General features: G+C 40.7%; 2 protein-coding genes across 3 annotated transcripts in view; both read left to right on the forward strand.

The window, feature by feature from the left end:
* Positions 1 to 15,081, forward strand: part of CMSS1 (cms1 ribosomal small subunit homolog) — a 223,568-nt gene extending 208,487 nt beyond the window's left edge. For both annotated transcript variants that reach the window (XM_058043521.1, XM_058043512.1), the window contains 7 exons: positions 2,554 to 2,683; positions 5,335 to 5,394; positions 6,098 to 6,200; positions 7,615 to 7,675; positions 8,509 to 8,596; positions 10,196 to 10,284; positions 14,414 to 15,081. In XM_058043521.1, the coding sequence (XP_057899504.1) occupies positions 2,554 to 2,683; positions 5,335 to 5,394; positions 6,098 to 6,200; positions 7,615 to 7,675; positions 8,509 to 8,596; positions 10,196 to 10,284; positions 14,414 to 14,497 (615 nt within the window). In that variant the 3' untranslated portion in view covers positions 14,498 to 15,081. The remainder of the gene's footprint in view (positions 1 to 2,553; positions 2,684 to 5,334; positions 5,395 to 6,097; positions 6,201 to 7,614; positions 7,676 to 8,508; positions 8,597 to 10,195; positions 10,285 to 14,413) is intronic.
* A 469-nt stretch (positions 15,082 to 15,550) lies between these two features.
* LOC131080177 (cell cycle control protein 50C-like) lies at positions 15,551 to 25,309 on the forward strand. The gene is made up of 7 exons (XM_058018310.1): positions 15,551 to 15,983; positions 16,768 to 16,878; positions 18,006 to 18,107; positions 19,454 to 19,544; positions 21,936 to 22,073; positions 23,046 to 23,255; positions 24,019 to 25,309. The coding sequence occupies exons 1-7, from the start codon at positions 15,771 to 15,773 to the stop codon at positions 24,207 to 24,209; spliced, it is 1,056 nt and encodes a 351-aa protein (XP_057874293.1). The 5' UTR covers positions 15,551 to 15,770; the 3' UTR covers positions 24,210 to 25,309.
* The last annotated feature ends 973 nt before the right edge of the window (positions 25,310 to 26,282 follow it).

Raw genomic sequence — 26,282 nt, forward strand, 5'->3', positions numbered from 1 at the left:
AAACACACCCTGCAGTCTAAATGGAGATTATCTGGCACCAGGCAAGTTAATTGTCTTTCTGTAGGGGGACAGACTATGCATAGTTGGCACCCTCACAAGGCTGAGGGGTGGCCTTTTTATGTTATGTTAGCCCTCTTAACCATCCAGGGAATGGGAAGAAGGAAGAGTGGGATTTTGCTGTCAATGTGGCTCTGGCAGAGTGAGTGCAGCACTCACTCCACTGGAGCCAGAGAGAAGGCATGCCATGGCAGGGGCTGGCAAACCCACCTAGCAAGGAACCCCATTCTCAGGCCAACAGCAGCTGCCTACTTACACCTTTGCTTTCAGTGGGCCACTGAGCTGACATACACAGCTTGTCAAAAAATCCCATCAGGAAACATTTATTATGTTGATCTGTGGCTTCCAAACAAAGTGCCGTCTCCAAAAGTAACGAAAAAGGGGGGAAAGCCCTTTTGTTTTTAAGCATCTGGAATGAATTGAAAGAAAAATAATAAAACTTCCTGCATGAGGAACATTTCCCCACAGCACTCCTTGAAGGAAGAGAGTTTGCTCAGGTGTCCCTGCTCTTGCTCTTAAAAAATTTCTCATTTATCAGGCTTCTCCCCTCCAGAGGGCAATAATTTTTTGAAGGAACCAAGTGGCACAATGAATAATGTATCAGTCCTGTGAATTACACTGAATTACCAGGTAAAATGAGCCTGATCTGTCTTGCTGTCTGCTAAATCAGAGGTTCCCAAATGTGGGTCATTTCACAGGGAGCTTGTGAGGCAGGGCTGGGGAGAAATGTCTGGGGTTGTTGGGAAGAACAATGGAGAGGTTTGGTTGTGGGTCTCACAGAGAGGCTGGCTGTGCTCCCACAGCCTGTGGTCATGCTTTGGGAAGGCACTTGTTCCATGGCAGGAAAATACAACAGTGGAAAGTGAAGGGGAATCTTGGGAAGGAATGCTGCAGATGGAAGCACTGCAGAAACCTGCAGAACAGCCAGAGGTCCTCCACAAAGTCTTCCAGGGACTGCAGAGGGCTTTGCACCAGGCCAGAGCTAGACTGAGAGGAAGGCAAAACCACTTCATCTCCATGTCTCCCACTGCCAAAGCTGGGGTCTTGCAAACCCACATGTGGCTTTTAGCAGGGCTGAAGCAGGCAGTGCCAAAGTGGAAAAGGCTGAGAGAGGCAGTGCTTGCCTTGCCTTTGCTGTTTTGGCAGCCCCCAGATGGCCCTTTCCTGTTCAGCATTCTGCCCCTCATGTTGCTGTTATTGGAGTGTTTGGGGTGTATTGGGCAAGAGGGACAGACAGAATGATGGGGGATGGAAGAGAGGAGGAAGTAGGTGCTGAGAGGGAGTGAGGGAAAGAATGGATGGAAGAAGGTCTGTCCCTGACATTACAATTCCTGACATACTTCTCTTCAAAATTTTGATTGATCTTTGCTGTCCTGAACCTCAGCCTGCCAAACTAAAGGTACCCACCGTCCCTCCAAAGCTGCCAAAAATTTTTCCAGATCCACCTCATCTCTGTGAAATCCCACTTTGCCTCAAAAATACAGCCCCTTTTGTTCCATCCTCAGCACACCCTTCTGCTCCTTTTCATCTCTACTTATGCTACCACGTGTCCCCTTGATGATGAGTTCAGTTGAGCTTACACAGCTGAGAAACCTTGAACTGTCCTTTCAAAATCTAAACACATCTCAGCAAGAACTAGAGAGGCATCACATTGTTGTCATTCTCTCCAGACTGCCTCTGTCCTTGCAAATTTGCTGTTTTCTAAAATACTTATCATTTGCTTCTCTTAAGTGCTGGCAATGGGAACCTTGGGCTATTCTAACCACATATTCCATTTAATTACGGCAAAAAATACAGCAATCCTGTCGCTTCAGTGAGAATTCAGACCTGTTACTTGGTAACATTCCTAAGGTGCAGAACACAATCATTATGAACTCATGTTCAGTCTCTAAAAATTATTACTTTTTTAAAAAAACTTAGAGCGTGGGAGAGCAAAGCAGCTGTGAGTTCCTGCTGTTTGACCTGTGGTTCTGCTGTTTTAACTAATTTTCATCACCCTGGTGTGGTATTCTGTGCATATAGCTAACCATCTTCCCTTCCAAATATAGATAGAAGGTTGCCCTGTTTAAATCAAAATATAACCACATCACATCATTTGATTCTTGTTGTTATGCCTTAACAATAATAAACTAAAACAAATTAGGGGGAAAAAAGCCTGAACTTTCAATCTGATACTAAAGTGTAGCAATAGCAAAACTCAAAAAGAGCTTTCAGTTGTGTTTTTGTTACAGCAGCATTTCAGGTGAGTGCACAAGATTTTTAATGTTCAGGCTCACAGACCATCCTGTGTAGGTATCTCAGCTTGCATCTGAACTCTGCATTCCCCCTGAAGACAAAGGGAATCTTGTCCCATTGTAAGGTGTTTTCCCAATTAAGCCATAATTAAACTGATATAGCTGTATAAAGATATGAAGAACATTTATGTACAGTGTTGTTAGCTAGCCAAAGAGCTATACAAAAAATACCATATTAATCCATTTTACTTGGATTTTTTAGAAGAAGATTTCTGATGTTCTGCAAAAATCTGCTCCAAAACCTGGTGTCCCTGCAGATCTACAAAATCTGCTTAGTCAACATTTTGGTGAAAACCGTTCTGTGATTGAAATAGAGGAATTAAAGCTGTCAGGTAACTTATCCTTTATTTAATATGTAAATAATGGGGTTTTTTCATGATACTGTTGACTTCTTTTTCTGCAGAGGAAAGAAGACTTTTGGGGCATAATTGAGTTGTACTTTTTAATGAAAATATTTTCTTATTTTTCTTTTTTACTGTATATTAATTTGCTGTTTAAGTTGAAATGTTAGTTTCTTTGGAATAAATGCGAGGTTTCTTGGAGGAATGGAAATGAAACATTGTTTAAATATCTCTTTTTATTATAATGTATTCATTTCTGAAGCTGACTTTTCTGATAATAATTTTAAGATTCCTAATAGTAGCTCCCAAGTTGCTGTGAGAGATGTATTTTGTTCCTGGGATTATCTGAGTCAATGCATAATAAGGGGCTGACAGAAATAGACAAAGGAATAATGAGGCATCATTCTCATATGGGTATGAGATTTTGAATGCAGTGGTTTTTCAGGGAGTGGCATGAATTGAGGTGATAATTTTGGTTTGTGTGTGAAGTGACCAAATTTTAGCCATGGGCACCCTTTTTGTTCCCGGTATCCTGCCTCCAGTTAAAAGCCTGATACAAGAGACAAAAAGCAAGACAGAGCAGGCTTAGCTTCTGTCAGTTGGAGGTTGCATTGGAGATGATGGCAGTGTTGAACTTCTCTGCCTCTCCTGTGCAGACACTGTCCATTATTTGCTGGTAGAGCTCATGAACAGCAGCAGCCTGGTAACCAACCTGCACTCACCTTTGGGACTTCTTGAACTGTCAGTGACCTGTGCCCAATGCAGGAGCCTTCTAGTCCAGCAGTGCTTTTGCTTTATTAATGCATAAACCTGTCTCTCTAGGTGCTCTTCCTTAATCCCCATGATTCTAGGTGAACCTTTCATTATTTCTGTGGGGCAGTCTCAGCTTTGTTTCTGGATCAAAAAAACCTGGGAAAATCCCATATAGATTTCTTTGAAAAGCTTGTGTTAAGTAATTTTTTGGTATATAAGATTTTTAGGAAATAATAAATTGGTTTGGTTTCTTTCTTGTTAAAAGAGCCCTTTGGGCTACTGAAGTCACCCATTTCCATACGTGTTGGATGGCTATATTTTTCCTTAATTTTTTTGCTGGGAGTTGAAGGCTTAGAGTGCCAAGGAGTTTATGAACTTGTACAGCTGTCAAGTCATTCACATCAAAGCACCGAGTAAATAACAAGCAGCTACTTTGGAGTGGTGTGTCCCTGTTCACTGGCAAAGTGCAGAAGGTCAGGGTTGGTCAGAAAGTCAGCATGGTCTCTTGCTGCAGTCTGGAGCTGTGTGTTTCTTCCCCCCTTTCTGAAACTTCTATTTAAAACTGTTGTGAATACTGCAGTGTTGGTGAGGAGTCAGTGACTGAAGCTGTGTCCTTCAGAAAGGACCTCTTGAGCTGTCAGTCATTAATGAGAACATGTATTCAGAAGATCAGCCCCTGCCCATCCCCACCAGCATCAAGTGCATCTTTTAAACATGATTTTTAAAGTAAATTAGCTGCTGATGCTTCAGTTGTACATACTTATTTCCTTTGAAGCTCAAGTTCCAGTAAATGTCAGCCTCAGGATTTAATAGGAATCAGTGCAAAATAAAAGGTTTTAGCAAGCCGGGACTTAGAGCCAGGCATTGGCTACAAAGCAAGTTTGTTGCATTGTCTGTTCTGATGGAGATCTTGGATGGATGCTCTCAGCATTAGCACAGTACACCATCCATGTGAGCATGAATAATGTCTTTGAAGAAAACTCCTTAGTTTAGAAAATGTGTTAGCAAACATCCATGGGCACCCTGAGGGACTGTGCTTGGTGCAAGATGGTGACAAATATGTAAGTCTTTAAGGACAGAAGAATTGTTAATGCTCTGCAAAAGCATGTTGTTCCATCAGGGAAAGAGCCCTTAACAACAGTGTCAAGTTTTCAGACCATGGAATTTTAATCACCTTTTTAAGAACTTTGATTTTCTGTATAGGCATGAGAACAGACCTTCCAAAGAACCTGTTAGGACCTCCATTGCCATTATATGAAATTAAATGGCATGTCTGCCACAGAGTGCTTTTAAAAGACACTGTTAACAGTGACCAGAGAAAAGGAAGTCAGCAAGAAATGGAGAAAGAGAAAAGCACTGAAAATGCTGTGGGGGTGTTGCCTTTAGGGTTGATATAGTTAGGTGGATTGCCACAATATGAAAGACCAGAAGGTGAACAAACTTAACTTACTGACAAGTAAATTATTGGTAGATTCTTGCATTTACACAGTATGAATCATTTGAGGGATGTACAAACATATTTCATCTCAGGTACATTGGAGGAACGGTCTAGGGGTGTAAGGCTTTTGGCTGAGGCTTTGATTCATTGTGGCAAAGACATATGAAAATTTTCTTTAAAGCATGTGATCACACCTGTACAGCAGCCCAGTATTCAAGGTTTCAGGCTGGGTGAAAAAAAAGAAATTGCAATTCAGAGGTGTTACCTTCATTGATTTAACCCATACAAAGTTTCTTCTACATTAATTTTTGTTTCAGAAATGGTAATTTATTGATGATGGATTTATGAAGGTGGGATTCCATCAACATAACTAGTGGTTTTACTGCAAACACATGTTCTCCCTTTGCTGTTAAAATACACCACAAAAATATTTTTTCCTTTATGTTTGCAGATTCCTGCTTTTTGCCAGCCAATGATCTTACCCACAGTTTTTCTTCATACCTGAAGGAAAGTGAGTTTAAATGTTGGTCTGGATAAAAGTTGTATGAAAAATATAGTTAAGACAATATTACTGCAATTTTATATGTAGCTCCAAATATTGCTTATTATGAAATATTAATTACTTTAAGGCTTTTAATTTTTTTTTAATGACAGGTCTTTTTTTTCTGGTTCTTATTTAGTTTATCACTTTTTTCTTTTTTTTTTTTTTAATCAAAAATGTTCTAGGCTTTCTCATAATTTCTAGGGATTATTTGTCAGTAATTTATTGTGGCTTCATGAGTAGGTGTATGTATTATCTTAGAATTAAAGTCCTGCAGCTGTCTGCTGACATGAACCAAGTGAATTTTTTTTTTCTTTGTATATTTATATAGAACTTCTGGTCTGGTAAATGTATCTTTGCAGATGGTTTTCTCTGATACAAATTGCCATATGTGGCAAATGAAGACAATAAGCTCATCACCTTAAAAACTGTTGATTGTTAATGCTTATCTAGTTTTTTCAGTTATGTGATATTTCTGTATTTTATTTATTTTGGGCATTCCATTTTCCAGTTTCTCAGCCATGACTAAATACAAAAGCGATGCCAAAGTTCCAGACCTCAGAGGAGTCAGCATGTGTGTTCTTGCTGCTGGCTACCATTCATCATGTACTCTAGTAATTTAAAACTGTGGCATGCAGTACTTTGTGTGGCTACAAGGGCTTTTCCATTGCAGTCTGTCCGAAGTGGGCGAAGCTCCGGAGGAACCACAAGGAGAAGAAGTCAGTGGTGATGTTGGTTCTCTGCAGCTCTGCCCTGCGCTCCTTGGAGCTCATCAAGTATGTCAGCAGCAAGGGCTGTGTTGAGGTTGGCAGTCGGTCAGGAGTTTTGGCTTGGAACCACAGGCAAAAAGGCAAAACTGGGACACTGTCCTCTGCTAGCCAGCAAATTCACTGCCTCCAACTGATGCAATATCCCTTCCTTCTTTAAACTCTGGGAACATGGTGTTCGGATTTGGACTCAAGTAATGCTCAGGACTTCAGTTGCCTGGGAAGCTTTACTTTTGTTAAAAACCAAAAGTAAAGTGTAATCAATTTAGGGGAAACATGGAACATGTTATACTTGGGAACAGAGTAAGCCCATAAAGCATCATGATCCACCACTAGAAGTCAAGGCTTTGCATCAAAGGCAGTGAGGACATGGAATTTCAGATGCCAAGGTGTGTCTGGCCTGAGTGCCTTCAGGTTTGTGTCAGTGTTCTTAGCTGGCTCAAGCTGGCTAAACTGCTGGGCAGAGATGACAAGTTTCAGTGTCCCCTGTCCCTGTTTTTTCCCCTTCTCTATCTTCCCACTTCTCATACCAAGAGTTTTGATGACTCTGATGAATTGATGGATACCTCACAAATTTCACGGTTGTCTTCTATGTCTTGACCCTACTTAACTGTCAGTACAAACTGAGATGGAGATTTGGGAAGTTTGATTCCATGACACAGATACAAGCATAGATAAGGCAGATAAGTGCCAGTCATGAATGCAGAGACCAGCACTGGAGACTTAGGGGTTTAGATGCAGATAAACCTTTAGCTTTGCAAATTAAAAATTTGTTGCACTGCAAGAGGCACACAGAACAAGCTGCCTTATTTGACATTTAGCAAATACTGAATATGTTGTCTCCTGTTTGGTGAATACAGAACATAGAGTTGTTGTGGTGTGCCAAAAGGAGTATCAGAAAAACAAGTCAAGGTTTCTAACAAATTAGTTTGGTTAATTGGAATTTGGACAATGTCTGCCGTAAAGACAGTGGCAGCCTAGGTTGTCCCAGCGGCAATGCTGCAGGAAGACTTTGAAATGTAGATTTGTCCATACACAGATCCTTCCTTTTCTGCACACACACTCATATTCATTAATGCCTTTATCTCAGTAACTGAATTGGTTTTTAATTAGGATTTGGTGATTAACCAGTTTTGAACTAAGCTAGCTGTGAAAGCACAGGCCGTAATATTAAATATTATCTGACAATCTATCTAAACAATATTGCCCTGGTATCTTCCACTGTGTCTGTTCAGTTGTTGATCTCTGTTGATGAGTAGCAAACAAGAATGTACACAGTGTTCAGAGTACAACCAGAGTTCACTGGGGGACTGTGTGTGTCTCAAATGTATTGAGAAATGCCAGTTGGTTTTTCTTTCCTCATGTGTGGTCTTAAGCCCAGCCCTGCTTCTTGTACTTCACCGTTCTTTTTTTTTGTTATTAGGTCAATGACAGCCTTTAAAGGAGATTGCAGAGTCATCAAGTTGTTTGCAAAGCACATAAAGGTAGGCAACTTTAATAGAGCAAATAAACAGCTAAATAGAGTGATACGATTTTCTTTTTAAATCCTTTGGCAGTAGTGCCTTTCATACAGTGTCCATATGAAGTTCCTTGCTTTAGGTAGTGCTTCCTTTGGTAGCCCATTGCTGCAGTGGGAAGAATTTCACTAAGCACCATCTCCAGTAGCTCTGGTGCAACCCTGTGCAGAATGCAGATGCTGGTGCACCTGCTGAGTTCCACTGTTCACATCCCCATCAGGTGCTCCTTCAGTGCCAGCAGGCTCACACACACACAGCTCTGTGCAAGCAAACTGTCCACCACCCACTCTTGGATTCTGAAAATTGAATGCCTGGATCCCCAGTATCCACACCTGTTAAAAAGCACAAATTACTGAGAATAATGAATGAACATTTGGCCTTCGATATAAATGCTGTCAAACACACAAATGTCATTTGCTTTATTTCACCTTTTTCCAGTATCTTCATCTTGAAGGATTTTTGAGTTACTTCAAGTTTTTCAGTATTCCAGAGCATTTGTTTAAATGCTGAAGGATTCTTGCTCTTCTCACCTCCAAAAATAGTTGGTGCAATAGCAGATTTTTAAAGTTAAAAAAGATTGAACCTCTAGAGAAGTGTGATGCCCAGCTGGCTTGCTATATTTCTTAAACTTTCTTCCAGATATAATCATCTGATAGTTTGAAAGGCAAATATCATTTGTTACTTGATGGTGTTCTAGAAAGAAGTACAATGAGATCTTGAATTTATTTCCAGTTCCTTGAGAAGAAATTTTAAGACAATTATGGGTTTACTGTTGATTTTTCTTTCTCTCTTCAAATTAGATAAAGGAACAAATGAATATGTTGGAGAAAGGCATGTTCCACATTGGGGTTGGAACTCCTGGGAGAGTAAAGGCACTAGTGGAGCAAGGTAGGAGAACAAGGAGGATTTCCTCCCTTGGCATTTTCTATTTGGTCTCATGAGAAGTGAAACTTAAACTGCTTTTTTTGAGGTTGACATGAATGTGTAGATTTGGGTACTAAACTGTATGGTTCTGTTTCTTCACTTGTGCTATGTCAGTCAAAACAAGATCAGGGTTCTGGTATTTTGTTTTATGATCACTTTAGGCTGGCATAAGCCAGTATTAGCACAGAAAGGCAGAGAAATGCTTCCTCTCACCTGCCAGTCAGTGCTTATTCCCTCTTCCTGCTCCCTGTGCAAGCCCAAGAGTCTGTGTGGCAGCTCAGTGAAATTACCCTGATTAAACCAAAACCAGGTAATGAGCAGGCAGAGGTGGGGGACTTCCTCTTTTGGCAGAAATACTGATTTATGCTGACTTGAAAGTGATTGCAAAACCATAATGTGAGATTTAAAGCTCCAGGAAACCAAACACTGCAAGTGGATCAAAAGGGAACAGTGGCAGAAGTCACTGTATCATATGTTACTGTGAGCTTAGTGTAAACTTTTGTGAGGGGTGTAGGAAAGATCTGCTTGCTGATTTGATCTTATTTCTCATTTGCCTGTAATAAAAGTAATTATTCTCTTTAAATCTTTTAAATTTTGAGTATTTTTACTTACTCAATAGACAGCATGTACACAAAGAAAAAGAAACAACAAAGTGACACGATGATAAGGCAGTTCTTTCTATTCCTCATATGCAAGACACTGTCTTGCTCTGACTGTGGTCTCTTGGTCAGGGACATCAGGCAGTGGGTTTGGGACTCTACTGCTCCTTCCAAAAGAGTGCAGGAGTAATGTTTTGTTGCTTCCACCAAGATTAAATGTTGGTGCTCAGCACATCAGCACATTGCCATGAGAGTAGTGAGGCACTGGAACAGGTTGCCCAGAGAAGCTGTGGATGGCCCATGCCTGGAAATGTTAAATTTTATCCCAAGTTCTAGTTCTTTTTTGACAGTTTAGTGTTGCAGTGCTGGGACACTTAGGGAAGGGAGAAGAATCAAAACTGATGGGAAAAAATGGTGAGCATCATGTAGAAGACCAGGGAAAAAATAGGAGAACATCTGAAAAGCAAGTTCAGAAAGGACCTTCTTTTTCACCACCACTTATTTGAAGGATAAAGAAATTCTTCAACAGCACCACTGACCTGACTCATATTCACAGAGCACCCTGTCCTGTGAATTGCTGAACACTGTCTATTCCTGTTAACATCAATTTTCAGGTTAGGGTCCTTGTAACTTACCGGTGACATCAGCTGTGGAAATTCAACTGCTGTGGTTTCATCAAAAGGAAGCTTGAGGAATTACTTTCTGGCAGGATGTTAAGCTCTTGACAAGTCTGGCAGCAGTAGTTGTTCTGCTTTTGTTTTTATCTTCCAAAAAGGCATGAGATTATGTGGCTAAGGGAGTTTGCAGTGTCAGTGCATTAGTTTTCCAAGCAGCAAATGCAGTACTTAAGTGTTCAAAGATTAGTTTCCTTGGAAACAGACAGCAAAAGATGTAAAAGCCAAAAATCATTTTGATAAGCACATGTAATATTATCTTGGTAATAAAAATTATGTTGCCTTTTTAGATGCCCTGTGCTTAAACTCTGTGAAATATATGATTCTGGATTGGAACTGGAGAGATCAGAAACTGAGGAGAATGATGGACATCCCTGAGGTATTGTATATGTTCTATTCTGTGTATTAAGTACACAGTTGGTAGCTCTCAGGTCTTGGTCAGTAAAGTTTTCTTTCTGTAAAGCTGTCTTCAGTGGGAAAGGAACACAAAGAAGTTCACATTGACTGAGAAGTCTGTACTCCTGGGTCTCAAAATTATCTCCTGAAAAAGAGTTTTTCCTTTTTTGTTGCAAGTCACAGCTGTGACTTCTATGGTTGTGCTGTGAGTTTCACCTGGTTATGCTCCATGGATATTCTACCTGTCCCTAGGAAGTTCCTCAGCAGGAGGACTTTGTACAGAGTCCTAAACCTCGACAAATGAGAGAGATGGGCATCACCAAATGTGTGAAATTTAACAAAGGGGAGTGCTGGATTCTGCACCTGGAATGAGGCAGCCCTGGATGTATAGACAGACTGGGGAATGAGACATTGGAAAGCAGCACCCTGGAAAGGGACCTGGAGGTCCTGGTTGATGGAAAGTTGAATCTGAGCCAGCAGTGCCCTGGAGCCAGGAGGGCCAGCCCTGTCCTGGGGGCATCAGGGACAGCATTGCCAGCCAGGCAGGGAGGGGATTGTCCTGCTCTGCTCTGAGCTGGGCTGGCCTCACCTGGAATATTGTGTGTAGTTCTGGTCACAACATAATGAGGGTATAAAGCTGTTAGAAAGTGTCCAAAGTAGGGTCATGAGGATGGAGAAAGGCCTCGACGGAGAGCCCTGTGAGGAGAGGCTGAGGTCCCTTGGGCTGTTCAGCCTTGAGAAGAGGAGGCTGAGGAGACACCTCATTGCAGTTATGGCTTCCTTGTGAGGGTGACAGGATGGGCAGACACTGATCTCTGCTCTGTGGTGACAGTGACAGGATTTGTGGGAGTGGCCTGAAGTTGTATCAGGGGAGGTTTCAGTTGGATATTAGGTTTTTCATCCAGAGGGTGGTTGGACACTGGAAAAGGCTCCCCAGGGAAGTGGTCACAGCACCAGCCTAACAGACTTTGAGTGTTTAGACAACATTCTCAGGCACAGGATGTGACTCTTGGGGTGTCCTGTGCAAGGCCAGGATTTGGACTTGATCCTTGTGGATCCCTTCCAACTCGGCATATGCTGTGACTCAGTGAAAAGTTTCCTCAAAAACGAAACAAAACTATGGCCAAACGTCTATGTTTCTCCACCTGAGAGCAAAATAACATCACATGAGTAAATCTGCAGACAGTTCTCTTTTCTTTTCTTTCTTTGTTTCTTTTGACAAGAAGTAGGATACAAACAACTTAGACCCATCCATCACTTGTGCACTCCTTCTAAGATAATTCCCAATTCTTTCCAGTTCTGTAATCCAGCTTTTATATTTCTTGCTGTAGCAAGCTGTGTTTACAGTCTGTGGGGGGGCATCACCTATTTCTAGCCAGATGAAGAGGCAGTTTCCTCCATTAATGCTTGTTAGAAAGCTCCCAATTTCCTGCACAGTGTCTTGAGGTTTTGTCCGTTTAGAGCAGGCCCATACATGGAAGGAATCTCCAGGGAAAAGATTGCATATAAACATTAAAAAAGATTGCATATTCTTTTGCATATAAACATTAAGCTGTTTCACAAGTGAAACAAATTATCAGTCATTAATCCATTTATGTACTTGTCTAAGTATTTGAATGTGCTGCATTTTACAGCCCCACATACACAAAACAAAACTAAAAAAATACATTGAAGAAATGAAGTAGCAAAAAATCCCCTGCCTTTGCTTTTTTGGCGGCAAGGAGGCTCCCTCTTGTGGCTAATACATAAGGCTTTTTTGTATAATACATAAGGCTTTTTTTGTATGGGGCTTGCACTTACCTGTAAGTTTTTTAAAGAATAGAAAACATGAAATCACAGACAGTACAACACAAAATCACAGGCAGTACAAAAGGTGTTGATGGCAGTGGGATGGATTTTTTAAGTTAGCTGAAGTCAACATCAATAAAGTAGATCATAGGTGATCCACCTCCAAAAAATGAAATTATGTTGCCACTATTTCATTTTGGCTCTTGCAAACCTCAAGTATATCTTTCAGCTCACTGTAGGCAGCATCATAGTAGTTCTGTGTGTCTGTCTAGAAATATAGGCCTAAAGTTGTGACTCCAAGTCTGTTTTATGAAGGCAAAATCCTAAGGCTGTCTTAGCATAAAAATTTAAAGCTTAGTTGAAGTTAAACCTGGGTAAGTAAGAACACTGGACCATCATATATTGTGTTAGGATAAGCAATAGATATTTGTGTGTGATTACAGAATAGTGAATACATAACAGAAAAGTCTTCAAACTGCTCTTGGCTCATGGAACACATTATAAAGGAAGGTTTTTAACATCTTGGGCTTTATAAATGGAGTATTTAGCAGGTATTTATCCCACTGCAGACATCAGGCAGATTCCTTAAAGTTGTGTATAAGGAATGTCAAAAGTGAAAGACACCCAAATAATGTTTTGGTGATATCTTAACATCACATATAAACCAATGGGATGTTCTAGCAACTTGTGGGCTTCAAATATGGAATACAGTCCTAGTCAGCCTTTCTCATTGTATAGAAAAATGTCAAATACATGCTATGAATACTCATAAGTTGTCTCAAAGAGAGGAAATACAGTAGCAAAGGCAATTTTTAGAGTAGGCTATTTGATGTACTAATTTATTTTACCTGTGTTAGTTATGGAGGCAAAACTGTACACTTAAAGTTAGAAACTCAGCATACTGGCCTATTTTCAGTGCAAATGTCAATTATCAATAATTTCTTTGCATACTTAAGAATTTTGCTGAGTTTTATTATTTTTAAACCAGAAAGCAAGAACAACTGGAAGCACACGCCCATTGTACTTGCTGTTTTGGTAGTCACATGATGTTCAGTGGAGAATTATGTACACAGAATTATATTTATATTCTAATATATTAGAATATTATAATATATAACATTATAATATAATTGTTATAATATTGTATTTATATTTTAATAAATATATGAATTTAAAAGCACATAGATCATCCCACGTGGCAGTTCTATATGCCATCATATCCACACAAGGCATGGTGCCCTGATCCACTGCTGTCAGCTCCCTCAGCATCTCATTAGTTAATGGTGCTGGAATTTTTCATTCTCTGTTCCTGTGTGTCCCACTTCATTCATCCCAAACAATGGAGAGAGGAAGAGATGAAAGCTCCCAAAGAAATCACAGGAGAAGTGAATGAGTTTATCAGACTTTGTCTTGGCACACTGGAGTTGAAGTAAAGCATAAAGGTGTAAATAAAAATGGATTGTATACTATTTGATCTGACCAAAGAACAAGCTTCCTTTGAACAAAACCCAATACTGTATTTTTTGCAAACAATACACACACCAAGCCTTCAGTAAATTTGAAAATATGTTAAGTTTAAGTTGCACACGTCATGAAAATGAAAGGTTTGTGAGAAAATGACTTGTGATAGAAAGACAACTGTGTTCACCTTCATGTAGCACATCCAGTCTGAAATTGAGGCTGGCTGGGCTTTCTTACATCATTTATTCCTCTGCAAAGTGAAGGCATGAAAGAATATAATTCTGAGAGAAAACCTGCAAACAAGGGATTTGTAGGTGGTAAGAGGGAGCTATAAGGAAACTTTGGACTAAGCATGTTGATAAAGAATCCTGTGTTCCCTCTGAAGTATGAAGTCAATATTTACTCTGTAATACATTTGTTTTATCTTTAGATAAACCATAAGCCACGGCCATATCAGTGTCATAAACCAAAGTACTTTGTACTGCAGCACAGCAGACCTGACCTTCATGCTCACTTTCATTCAGGTGTCTCAGACAGACAGGGCTGTGCCTCTTGCACTGCTCTTCATCTGCTTTATGCCAATTGTTGCTCTGCAAAGTTCTGTGGGGATTGTGCAGCCCAGGATGGGCCTTTAGCTGTGGTGTGCTTTATCAACTCTGCCAATGACAAACTTTCTGTAGCCATGTGAAATGGGACTTCAGGGCTGCAGGGCAAATGATGGGTCTTTTAAAAACTGGCAGTGTTCTAGAGGACCTTGTATAGGAATCTCTTCTTTAATTTCTATAGTAAGGTGCCTGAGTAAATAAATAATGGTAGCATTATCAGTAACTTCTTATGCTTTCTTGGATTTTTGTTTTCTTCAGATAAAGAAAGAAACAATTGACCTACTGGAGAAGAGTATTATAAAGCTGTGCAGAGATGGATCTGTGAAGCTGGGACTCTTTTAATAGTTTACAATCAAGGAAGTAATTTGCAGCTGCATTTTACTATTATCCTGGCTGCAACTGAATTTTGACTTTTCAGAGGTCTCAATACAGAAGGCACATTGCAACTTTTTCTGAGTTTTCTTTTAATAAAAACCTAGATGTTTTGTCTGTAGTTCTATTATTTTTATTGCAGGAGCAATGTCATACTGAAACCAGAGTTACACTGCTTTCACCTGCTAGATTTACTACTACATGTCACAAGTAAGACTTTGAAGATGAGCAAATATGGGTGTGAAAGTTTTTGCACAGCTCAGTTTTCTGTTCCCTCCCTGTGCTGTCCCAAATGAGACGTGTATTTCTCTCATGAGAGTGGTAATCTACTTGCTCTTGGGGGGTCTTTGAAAAAGTTGTATGAAATTCAGTAACATGTTGAAAAGGTATTTTTCACCTATCTGTTCTGAAGCTAACCAAATGCTGCTTTTTGCTCTTACATGATAAATTATCTGTGCATTATACTGAGATTTTATTTTGGTTAAACTGTTGAAGTGTGCAAAAAGTATTCTTATGTTTGTCCATTTAAATTAAAAGGAGATGTCTCTGGGTGATTCTTTTGTTATTGCAGATAGTAGGGAATGGATGGATTCTTTTTCAGAGAATGAGATGAATAGAGATGAAGAAATCATCAGTATCTTGAAAAGCCATTGATCCAAATTGGATATTTTAAAAATTAGTTTTCCTTCTATGATAAAGAACACACAACCTTTTTACAACCTTTAATTGCATCTCAGTCAATAGCAATGAATGTAATAGGTGAAAAAAATTGGTTTGGTCTTCCAAAGCCATGTTCTCTGTCCAGTGCTGTCTCAGTCCTTCCCTAGTGAAATCCTTGTATGCCCTGCCTGTTAGCTGGGCAGCTATGGAAGTGAAGGGATAAGAAATAATGCATCTGAAATTACACAGAAATCCCAGTATAGCTGCCAGTATCCCTGCAAAGGAATAAGTCATAACAAATCCTAATGAGCTGTGGAGCAGGAAAAATATATCTAAGCTTTTCCAGGAGGAATGAACTGGACACCCTGATCAAAGTACACAATCACTTGATTGGTACAAGCTGATCATGGGGATCCAGGCACAAGTACAGGAAACAAGGAAGAGAGAGATCTAGTTAATAAGTAATTCCTCACCACAATGCAACTTTGAGCAACGAATACTGTCTCCCAACAATAAAGACAGTATCTCAGCTGAAACACTCTCCAGCACAAGGATATTACTCCTTTCTCTCACCAAGAAGAAAATGAAAAACAAGACAAGTGTTGTTCCCAGAGAAGGAGAAGCCCAACCTTCCAGGTGTCCAGATAACAGTGCATTCAAACAGCAGAAGCTGCCAGCTTGGAAGCCCCAGCTCACCATTGGATCTGTGCTCTCCAGCTTCTTTCTGACAGGGGCATTCTGCCTCACTGTGGGAGTCTGCCTTGTCCTGTCTGCAAACAGCGTCAGAGAAGTACAGGTTGGTTTGGGAGTGCTGTTCTTTGATATTCTCTAAAGTAGAAACCAGGCCAGGTTTGGAGAGAAAAGGCTTTGAGTTTTTGTTTTTGAATAAAGATGATAGCAATGGCTTTATGCCTTGGACATGTGTCCAGCAGCTGGTATTCCTGTACAAATCTTCAGAGGCATCAATAAAATCTGAGCACTGGGTGGTAATATCTGAAATGTGGGTGATAATTACTGCTAAAATCTTGTTATTATCTTCTGGGGTTTTGAAGGGAAATAAGCAAATCCCTCAGAGAGTGTTTGACATTATGAGAACATACATGTTTGCTGGGCAAAATCTTGAAATACAGGGAGCCCTAATGTTTAAATCCCTCCTGCAGAAAAGATTATTCAGACCTGTGGTGTTGTGAATAAACTCCTGTTTGGAGCCAGCACTGAGCACTACACCCAGGCTGTTCAGTGGGATGGGCCATGATGCACATGGGGATTTGTCAAGCATTGCTTGGTCAGCCAGCCCAAGGTGCAGGAGTGTTCTTCACTCAGCACTCCTTTGCCGAGGAGCAGACGTGAAAGTTCTGCAAACCAAAAGGCTTTAAACCAGCTTTAAAATAGGGATACATTTTGTGGTTGTTCATTGAGGCCAAGTCCTCACTCTGCCTCTTCATTTTCAACAATGTTTTTGGCTGTCCAGGGTCACTTAGAAGAGAACAGCTCTGAGAAGCCTGGAACCTAAACTACTAACCTTTCCCTATGAGCATGTTCTTTATGGCAATATCTTTGCTTGTTCACTTCTCTGACAGATAGATTATTCAGATAAATGCTCAGATTGCACAAAGCTCCGTGAAAACTCCTCTAACTGGAATAAGGAATGCCACTGTTCTATTAATTTCACGCTAAAGGAAGATATATTGGTAAGTGGGTGCAAAAACCAGCTCAGGTTGCTGTGTACCACCTGTTACTTATATCCCTAAATGATAAAAGACAGTAATTCTGTTCTGTAGAGCTCCTGACTAAATTTGCTTTGTACTTTTTCAGAAGATGTAATGCTCAAAATTGTACACTTTTGCCTGTGTTGTTCATTTTGGTATTTGTAATCAAGACCAGGCCCCTTGGTTGGGAGATGCCCAAGGAGAAGAAGGGGGTGGAGGAAATGGTGTTTGATTGTGGAGGTGACCTCTGTCTGTCTCTCTCTGAATCAGAGGCAAAGCCTTGCCCTGGGCCTGAGATTGGTTGTTGCTGCCCTGCTAAACTTTCAAGTGAGAAGGAAATCTGAAGCTCTGACCACTTTACATAAGTAGACCCCTGTAGTCATTTTTACAAGAGTTGTGCTGCTAATCCCCAAGGTCCTTGAAATAATTCAAGTTCTAGCAATGTGATTCTGAAGTTTCTTTTGGAAAAAATATCCCTAATTTCCTTCCTTAAACTACCAGGTCATGTTATTGAGACTGTTAAAATGCTTCACATTCTGCCAAAGAGATTTTATACTTAGTACTGAATAAATGATCCCTTAAAATGACAGTGTAATTTAAAGTCACTTTAGGATTCTTCAGTATTGAGAAGGCTGTTAAAATACTTTGTAATTCTTCAGATTACAGTGATGTTTGAGATGAGAAGTTAATTTAACTGAGTAATGGGTTTTTTTATAGTTGCATAATTACCTTTCATGCATGATTTGCCTGTCCACCATTCTTCTTTTAATGTGAAGGTTTTTGTGCACCTTCTTTAATGGAAAATGAATGTCTGTCTCTGCAATATGATTCATAGTCATTGCAAGTTCATGGCCAGCCATGCCATTTTGAGTAAAATAATTATCAGGCTTTGTTTGGTGATTTAAATTTTGTTCAATTTTGTACCAAAACATAAAAACTTACAGTTAGGGTAAAGATTAGATTCTAGCCCCTGACTGCTGTATTGCTTAGGGTGTAGTTACAGACATTTTAATATGAGTACTCTCCTCCCCTCTTTTTTAGCAACTAATAAGATTTCTCATAGCCTTCATGAACTCTCCTTGTTGAAGAGATTTATCCTTGGATTCTAGGGTGATGTTTTTATGTACTATGGTCTGCAAAACTTCTATCAGAACCACCGTCGGTATGTGAAATCAAGAAGTGACGCGCAGCTGTTGGGCCGAAATGTAAATGTGAGTTTTCTTTTTCTGTTGTGAGATCAGCAGCACTTGCAGCAGGTGTGCCTTTGACCATATGGAGAACCATAAGTGTGTTTAAGTGGCTCTAGGGAGTAATAAAGTACAGATTTTCAGTCTTTGGTCATGGCTTTTATGCTTTTTGGGGCCATTATGCCTAATAAGTTAATAAGAGAGGAAGGTTGAAGGGGGTGGGGGGTAAATAAAAGATGTCAGTCCTGTCTTGCAGTTTTCAAACCTGCACCTTTTAGTGCTGATTAAAAATACATTGTCTTTTTCAAATAAATATGCAGAAAACTTTTCCTTCTTGTGTTGTCAGTCTTCTTAGCCAGAAGTGTTTTAAGCTGTGCTAGGGAATTAAGTTATTCTAAGTCTTTAGTTTTTCCATCTGGCTTTGGAAGCGGAAAAGGAGCAGGAAGAGGTTAGTTCTGAAAGAAGTGATCATGTCGCATTCTAAGTATGCAATTCAGAAGTCTGAAGAGGGAGTAGACAGCATCACCTGCAGCAGACCTGCATAAAGAAACTGGAGAATGCAATCATGGCATTCAGGCTTTTACTTACAAATCTAAAACATATTTTCTTGGCTTAAAAGTAGCATTTCTTAATATACACATAGTCCACATGTCCTTTCAGTATATGTGGTGGTAGTGCCATGGTAATCTTTTTTTATAAAATACTTCTTACAACTCTCAAGACATGTTTCTCATTTCTATAAAATGCTTCTTAAAACTCTCCAGGTGTCCTGTAAGCTTGTTTGTTTGCATAAAGATGCAGCTGCTTTTGGCTTTTGTGCCAATCAGATACATAGCTCATTGGAGTTACTTGGAAATGTTTCTATGTTCAAACCTGAAGATTTATAGCTTCTTATGAAATGGGGTAGGAAAGATGTGGTAAGGCTGAGGACTTCTGATTTTCATTCTGTATCTTCATACATCAAGATTTGGCCTTGTTGACCTGCAGTAATTTGGCCAACTACATCTGCTGTTCTCCAGCACTAATTGAGCCCAGATCAGAATTAAAAAGAAGGTAAAATAAGGTAAACCAAGGCTTCACTGGAACATTTTCAGTTGTAGCCATTTTACAATAGCAGATCCCCAAACCTGTTTTTTGTAGTCTGGAGCTTACAAGTCGGCAGCAGAATTTGGTGAAGACCTTAAGTTTCTGTGCCTAGATATGGAAGGTGTTCCTGAACTACAGCCCCATTCATTTGATGTCTCTCTAATGTGACCAAAAGGTACTGGAGACTTAATTGTTCAGTGGCTTTTCAGAAGAAGGCATGGGAGGACACCAATTAAAAGCAAACCCCAGGTCTGTGCCTTATTGTTGTGTGGGCTTGCATGCAGATCCAGAGGAGCTACTGCGCGCCCTTCAGCACCTACAGGAACGGGACCCCGATGGCGCCGTGCGGGGCCATTGCCAACAGCATGTTCAATGGTACGTGGGACCTTCCTCTGCCCCTTCCTGACTCCCTCTGGAGACTATTCCCTTCCCCAGGCCAGGGCAGACCTGCTACTGCAAGGCCTCCACTTTCTCCCATAAAAGGCTTTGTTTGGTGGTTCTGCTCTGATGAACATGAGGCTCTGCTTCCTACTGTTTAGTAACTTGGCCCTTGTTTGGAAACTCAGGGAGATTTCTCATTTTCTAAGGCCCTCTTCCATGTGAGTCTACAGCAGGAGTGAGGAATTTAGGCCCTCTTGAAACAAGGATACAACAGATTTCATGTACTTCCTTGTTAAAAGCACATTCCTGTACAGTGATGGGAGAGCCCAGATTCTGCCTTCCCACAATCATGTTCTTAGAAGGAGAGTGTTGTGGTTTTGGTTTGATAATTTGAGATTTCTTGTCTAGAATAGTCTTTCTTCATTCACTTAGGGAGAGACGTCTGTTGTTAATGTCATGGAGACTTCTCTACAAGAAGACAGTTCTCTCCTGGCTCTCAATTTCTACGAATAGCAGCTGCCCGGGGAAATCTGCAATCATGAGATCCCTCCCATTCTCCACAAGCTTTTCCCACAGCTGTGTTTATGGGCCATGTCAACTTATGGGGTACTGTTTTAAAGATGAGCTATTTAAAGGCAAATTTTCTCATTATTTGTATCTGAAATCATCTTCTTCCTGGCAGCACAGGATCTTCATCACTCTTGTCTCCTTCTCTGTTCAAACTTCTCATAGGATCACAACTACTTTAACCTCTGCTTACTTTAGCGTGGAGGCATTTGCTTGATATCTACAGTTTGAACACTTTGATCTCCCCATACTTTCATGTGGGGAAAAGAGTCTTTTCTCCATACAATGTGCTAAAAAGTACATTCTTATACCATGATGGGAGAGCCCAGATTTTGCCTTCCCACCATCATGGGCTTAGAAGGAGGGACTCTCCACATTCTCCACTTTACTTTGGATCTTTGTATCTACTCAGTTTCATTTTTGTTCTAGAATGCTGGAAGCATACATAGTGTTAATTTGATCATGGATTTGATCATTGTAGTAATCTAGTGGGCATAATCGGTTTCTGAATACACTTGGGAGATTCAGAATTTATCTTTGGAAGGAAAAGCAACAAAAAAACTACAGGCTTTTCTCCACTACCCCATTGTTTTTGTCTTCCAGTTTCTACCACTCCTTGCTCTCACCTGTTTTTTAACCTGTTCCATGCAGCAGGTTTTGAGAAGGCAGCAGCTCTTTCCAAGCAGCTGCACCACCCATACCAGGGGACTTGTGAACACCAGTTGCATTCAGTAACTTCTAGATCCATTTGATTTTTGTCTGCCTGCTTACCCACCTGCTGCTGGAAGTGGGATTTACTGGGCTGGGCTCAGACCTGGACTCAGGCCAGCAGAGCCCAGCTGTGTGCAGCTCACACTGTTCTGGAGCCTGGGAGGGAGAGTCAAGACAAGCAACTGAGCAGGCAGAGCTCAGAGCATTGCAATTCCTGTTAATGAAGTGGTGACAAATAGCTGGGGATGTGGTGGGCCACAAAATGAGCATTTCCCAGAAGAGTTTTAAGGAGCTGTGTGAACATAGGTTTTCTAGAAGGAAACAAAAGAAAAAGTATGTTTTCATTGATGCTTATGCAGCTGAGTTGTGCTTTTCATGTCTCCTAGAAGGCAACCCCTCCCCATCTGTATCATCTGATTGTCCCTGCCCATCATCCCATTGACCGCCTGGGGGTTTACAGAGCTGTTCATGCATCCTATAATGTTTTTCCCTTATGTTAAACTAATCTATGTAGGAAAATAGTAATGGATAAAAACAAGTGCTGTTCACCCACTGAAACTGGATGGCATGGTTAGGCACAATTTTAACTAAATGGTTTTTTATTGAAGAAAATATTTGTGTCCAAGTTGGTAAGCAAGCTCTAACTGGCATAAAACTAAAGCAATTTTTATTTCCAAAGGACTGGATTCCCTTGATTGTGCTTTTATCTCTACCCTAGTCCCTGAAAACACATGTGCAGCAAAGTTTTGGGACAACTGTCAAAGAAATTCTAGGGGAAACTGGAACAGTAACTTCTGTAACTAGCTAGAGAGCTCAGAAAGTGATTTGCAAAGAAGGTGGTCCCACAGGAGTTGATGGACATGAGAAGCACGCACAACATACAGAGAGATTGGTAGGAAATGTTTAGTCTTTAAAACTTCAGTAGTTCTAAGACTCTGGTACCTTAGTTCTTCTAGTGAAATGTGCAGTGCTTCCTTCACACCTGGGTTGTTCAGATTTTCTATCCACTTGAAAGATGCTTCAATGTGCCATTTTTTTTTTTAGTCATGCTGGGAATTAGAATGACTGTCTTTGACTCACAGATGTTGATTTTTGTATTCCCTGCAGATACTATTGATCTGTTTTATAATTATAACTCATCTGTGATTCAAGTGCCACTGCTGAAGACTGGAAACAGTTGGTGGACAGACAAAAATGTGAAATTTCGCAATCCTGAGTCATCCAATCTCTCTGCTGCATTTGCAGGTAAGAATGGTTCTGCCGGTGGTCCTCATCTTTCAATGGCTTCCCTATCTCCCCCTTCATATGTCTCCCATTCTCAGAAAAATCACCTTTGGGAGAAATAGCAAGAAAGCAAGTTGAAGAAGCAGGATTTAGAGGGTGACTGATAGCAGAAGGCACATTTAGCCAAAATACCACCTTTTAACTTCTTTAATCAGCGACCATAGAAATTGAGAAAAAATGGCTTTGGAAGACTGAAGTTAGCCCACATCAACACCCTTCTTTATACTTTCTTGTAATGCTTAATCTGTCCAGAGAAAGCAAGGGTGCTGTTGAAAACATCTGTGAAAGAGAATTGCACATCCCATCTTTCTTTCATGCCTTTGCAGATTCTTGGGCAATTGTGAGACATGAGAGGCTGCCTTTGTCACTTGTTTTTTCAGACTTGTTTCCTAGGGCTGCTTCCTTGTTATGGTTGATCTCTATTGAGTTGGGGCTAAAACCTGCCTGTTGTGGATCAGGGCAGTGCTGAGCTGGGTGCAATATGCAAGAACTAATGATCTAAGTGGTTTTCATGTGCCATTAGGCTGCAAAAAGGTGCCTTTCTGGTTGTACAGGAATATATTAATGTGTAAAAATGAAGGCAAGCTCCTCATTATAGAGAACATATTGCTTGCTGAAGAGAAAAGAATCCAGAGTAAACAGCGTTTTCACTTGTGCAAGTCACTTTGTTTCTCCTTTGCAGGAGAAGATTCTAGTGTGTAGCATTGAAGGTTTTAATGTGTAGCAGCCCCTGGGTACTGTTAAACTGTAAATTCATGTTTGAGGTGAGTGGACATGTTTGGAGATGATGTTACCTGGTATATATATAATTTTGGACAGTATCTCATGTCTCTTCCACAGCTCATATTCCGTGTTGGTTGTGTGAGGCCCAGAATCTCAGCAACCACCGTTTTTACTGACAGTGTCTTCCCTGCTTTTTCTCTTTGTGACCAGGCACAGCCAGACCTCCTTACTGGCAGAAGCCAGCGTACCTGTTGGATGAGGAAGATGAGAGGAACAATGGTTATGTGAACGATGACTTCATTATCTGGATGCGAGTGTCGGCCTTCGCCACGTTCCGGAATCTCTACCGGCGCCTCAGACGCATTCGGCGCTTTGCTGAGGGCCTGCCAGCAGGGAATTACACTTTCAAGATTTCCTACAGTATCCTTTTACATTCCCCAGGGCTCCCAGAGAGTTACAGTGACATGGAGGTGAATAGGATTTGTGTGGGCAACTGGCAAAGAAGCCATGCAGAACACTCTTGTGTCAGGAGAGCCCTCAAGGGATTGGGCCATGTCCTGACTGACAAGAGCTTTTGTGTTGGTGATCTGTCCCCTCACAGCCAACAGTGGGAACTCTGCTGACTAAAGCACTCCTTTTTGTCAGCAGGAGTTGTGTCAACATGACCATAAATTCCTCTTCTTTCTCAACTGATAGAAATGTGGTTATAAAGGTTCTGTCATGGTTCTATTCTGAAAGCTTCCATGGGAGAGATGAAAGGTAAACTCATATAACATTCTGGCTACAACATATTAGGTAGAGCTGAGCACTTATCCTGACAGAGACTATGTGGAGTATCATGATAAGCTTCCCAAAAGGCCCATTTTCAACTGAGCTTTCATAGCAAATTAATGCAGTAGCAGTCCTATAAATTATGAATCTGAAATTTACAATGTTTTGAAAAAGGAAGTATTTCCACATGCACACAAAGACTGTATCTAAAATAACTGGGTTTCTTACCACCAGCTGCCTACCACCTCCCAAAGACCAGCTGGGTTTTTGGATCCAGAATAGCAGAAACATCACCAATGAGTTAAAGGAGTTTTGGCAGCAAATGCAGACCTCAAAACTCTTTATGCCTTGGAAAGCTTTTTGAACATTTAATGTACACTTTGTTAGTGAAATCTTAACATCCTTCTCTCAGATTTTCCTGTTACCAAATTCAAGGGGAGGAAGCATGTGATTCTTTCAACCGTGGTGTGGAGTGGTGGAAGTAACCCATTCCTGGGAATTGCCTACCTGGTTTCTGGCACAGCAGCAACCCTGGCAGGTTTTGTCATAACTGGCATCCACTTAAAGCTCAGGAAGAAGAAAACATACTTTCAGAAGCAATAAGATTCACCTTTCTGAAGAGAGACAGAACTGTGCAGTGAACAAAGAAGGTGCAGCACAGACCTTTCAGTTTTTCCCCTGAGCTCTGGACCATTTTCAGTGTCAGGTTTGGTGAATGTAAGCAAAGTGAAGGACAGGGCTAGTCCATCATCTGAAACCAAATTACCTGACGTGCCATTCTCATTAATGTACATGTGAGCCTAAATTTGTTTCCTAGGAAACTTGTAGTGAGATGGGTTTCAAACAGCAGATAGCACAGCAGATTAGAATTGCAATGGCAAAGAAATTATGTGGTGCCAATGTCTGGCCAGAAGTCAGGCTCCATATTAATTTCTTATTCAGCCCCATAATTCAGACAACATTTCTCTTAACTGGAATGGAGCTTTGGATGGGTAAAAACTGGAGTCTTGATCCAACAAAAAGCTTGAATAGGTAGAACTTATTGCTAAAATCTGCTTGTGGGCCACGTACATGTGCTTGATGGCTTGGCTTGGGTTTTATATACCTTTTTCAGCTATGCTGAAAAAACAACCAGTCTATATCAGTGCATTCACTCCAGTTTGACACCTGATTTGTGGTTGAATACAGGGCATTTATCAGGAGTTCAGAGTTTGGTTAGACCAAATTTATTTGATTTTTCTAGCAGCTGAGAGCTGGAGGGCATCCAATCACTTACTTGCATTTTTTTAAATTATGGTTCCACTGAATTCCTAAATGAAAAGCTCCTGTAATGCAAAACATTTTAGCAGAACCATCTACCTAATTTAAGTGTTAGGCCAAAATTGCACTCCTACCTATCCCATCTGAAAGTTCATGCGTTCTTACATGACACAGAATGGTAATTTATTGTCAATAAAAAACAAAACACCAGAAAATCCATCCATTTAAAGTGAACACTGGAGTTCATGACCAGGTTCATCAATTTTTATGTTTCATGTTCAAAATTTTACACATTTAGGACTTATTTCTAGTCTCACAAAATGAAGGAACAGCACTGAAGAATTTAGGTCAAGCATACCATGGTAGGTGTGAAGTGCAAGTGGAATAAAAGACTTTCAATTACTTTCATAAGTATTTTGTGTGCCTTGCCTCTCTCCTAAAAAGCCTTCTTGCTAGAACAAGAAAGAAACCACAGACTGGAGCAGGGATGTGGCACAGGGAGTCTGCAAGCCACTGTCAAGACATCTGCTTTTGAGAGTGTCTGGGGCTGGGCATGTGGTGACCTGTGACAGATGGCCCCTGCCAGAGAGATTGGCAGCACAGAAGGTGCAGTTTCCTTAAGTTCTGCTTTGGAGCTGAGCCATGAGCAGCAGAAGGGGAGCTGCTCTATTCCCAGCCCAGCCTGGGAGGGCAATCCTGCCCCACCAGTGCTTTGTGCTGGGCAGGAAAGGTTCCTGTCCCCTCTGCTCTTCCTGCTTGGGGACAGTCACCTCCACCCTGAAGCTGCAGAAACTGCTCCTTGCACTGGATCTGTCAGGAGCTGTGCAAGAACCCCACCCCTCACTGGGCTGGGCAAGACAGAGCATGAAGCAGGACATGCAACAATGCTTAAGGTTGTTAGTTTAAATCACTTTTATCAGTGGGACATGCTCCTAAATATTTTCAGTCCTTTAGAAAATGTAATCCCATGCAGCTCTCTGGAAAGTCCTGATGGGATTTCCTGATGAAGCTGAACTTGTTTTCTGGCTCCTAACAGACCATGGTAACTTCTTTATTTTTCTCTTTCTCTTTCTTTTTTATTTCATTGTCTGAGAAACTGACTTTCAAGAAATGATAGGGGTGGCTAAGTCACGATGTAATTGTCACTGATTTCATTTTTTCATTAAGTATCTGGTAAAAAAGTTAGTAAAAGGAGATGAATGATGAGGTATGCATTTCAATGAGTCAGTATCTACCAGGAAAAAAGCTATCCAGAAAACATAGCCCAGCAAGTAGTGTTTGCCCATTATCTCTGAGAGGCTTTTGCAGGAACCTCTCCTCTTGAAATGCAGATTGTCTTCAAACCCCTCCATAGAGAAGACCTGTCTTCAAACAAGTCTTTCTGGTTTTCCAGAAGTTGTCTTAGACTTTGTTTAT

This window comes from Melospiza georgiana, chromosome 2 (genome assembly GCF_028018845.1).
Source record: "Melospiza georgiana isolate bMelGeo1 chromosome 2, bMelGeo1.pri, whole genome shotgun sequence".
NCBI lineage: Eukaryota > Metazoa > Chordata > Aves > Passeriformes > Passerellidae > Melospiza > Melospiza georgiana.

Coding starts and splice junctions, on each gene's coding strand:
- LOC131080177 (XM_058018310.1), top strand. CDS start 15,771: ATGAAAAACAAGACAAGTGTTGTTCCCAGAGAAGGAGAAGCCCAACCT. Junction 18,108..19,453: donor TGTTGGGCCGAAATGTAAAT/GTGAGTTTTCTT, acceptor GCTTGCATGCAG/ATCCAGAGGAGCTACTGCGC. Junction 23,256..24,018: donor CACTTTCAAGATTTCCTACA/GTATCCTTTTAC, acceptor TCCTTCTCTCAG/ATTTTCCTGTTACCAAATTC.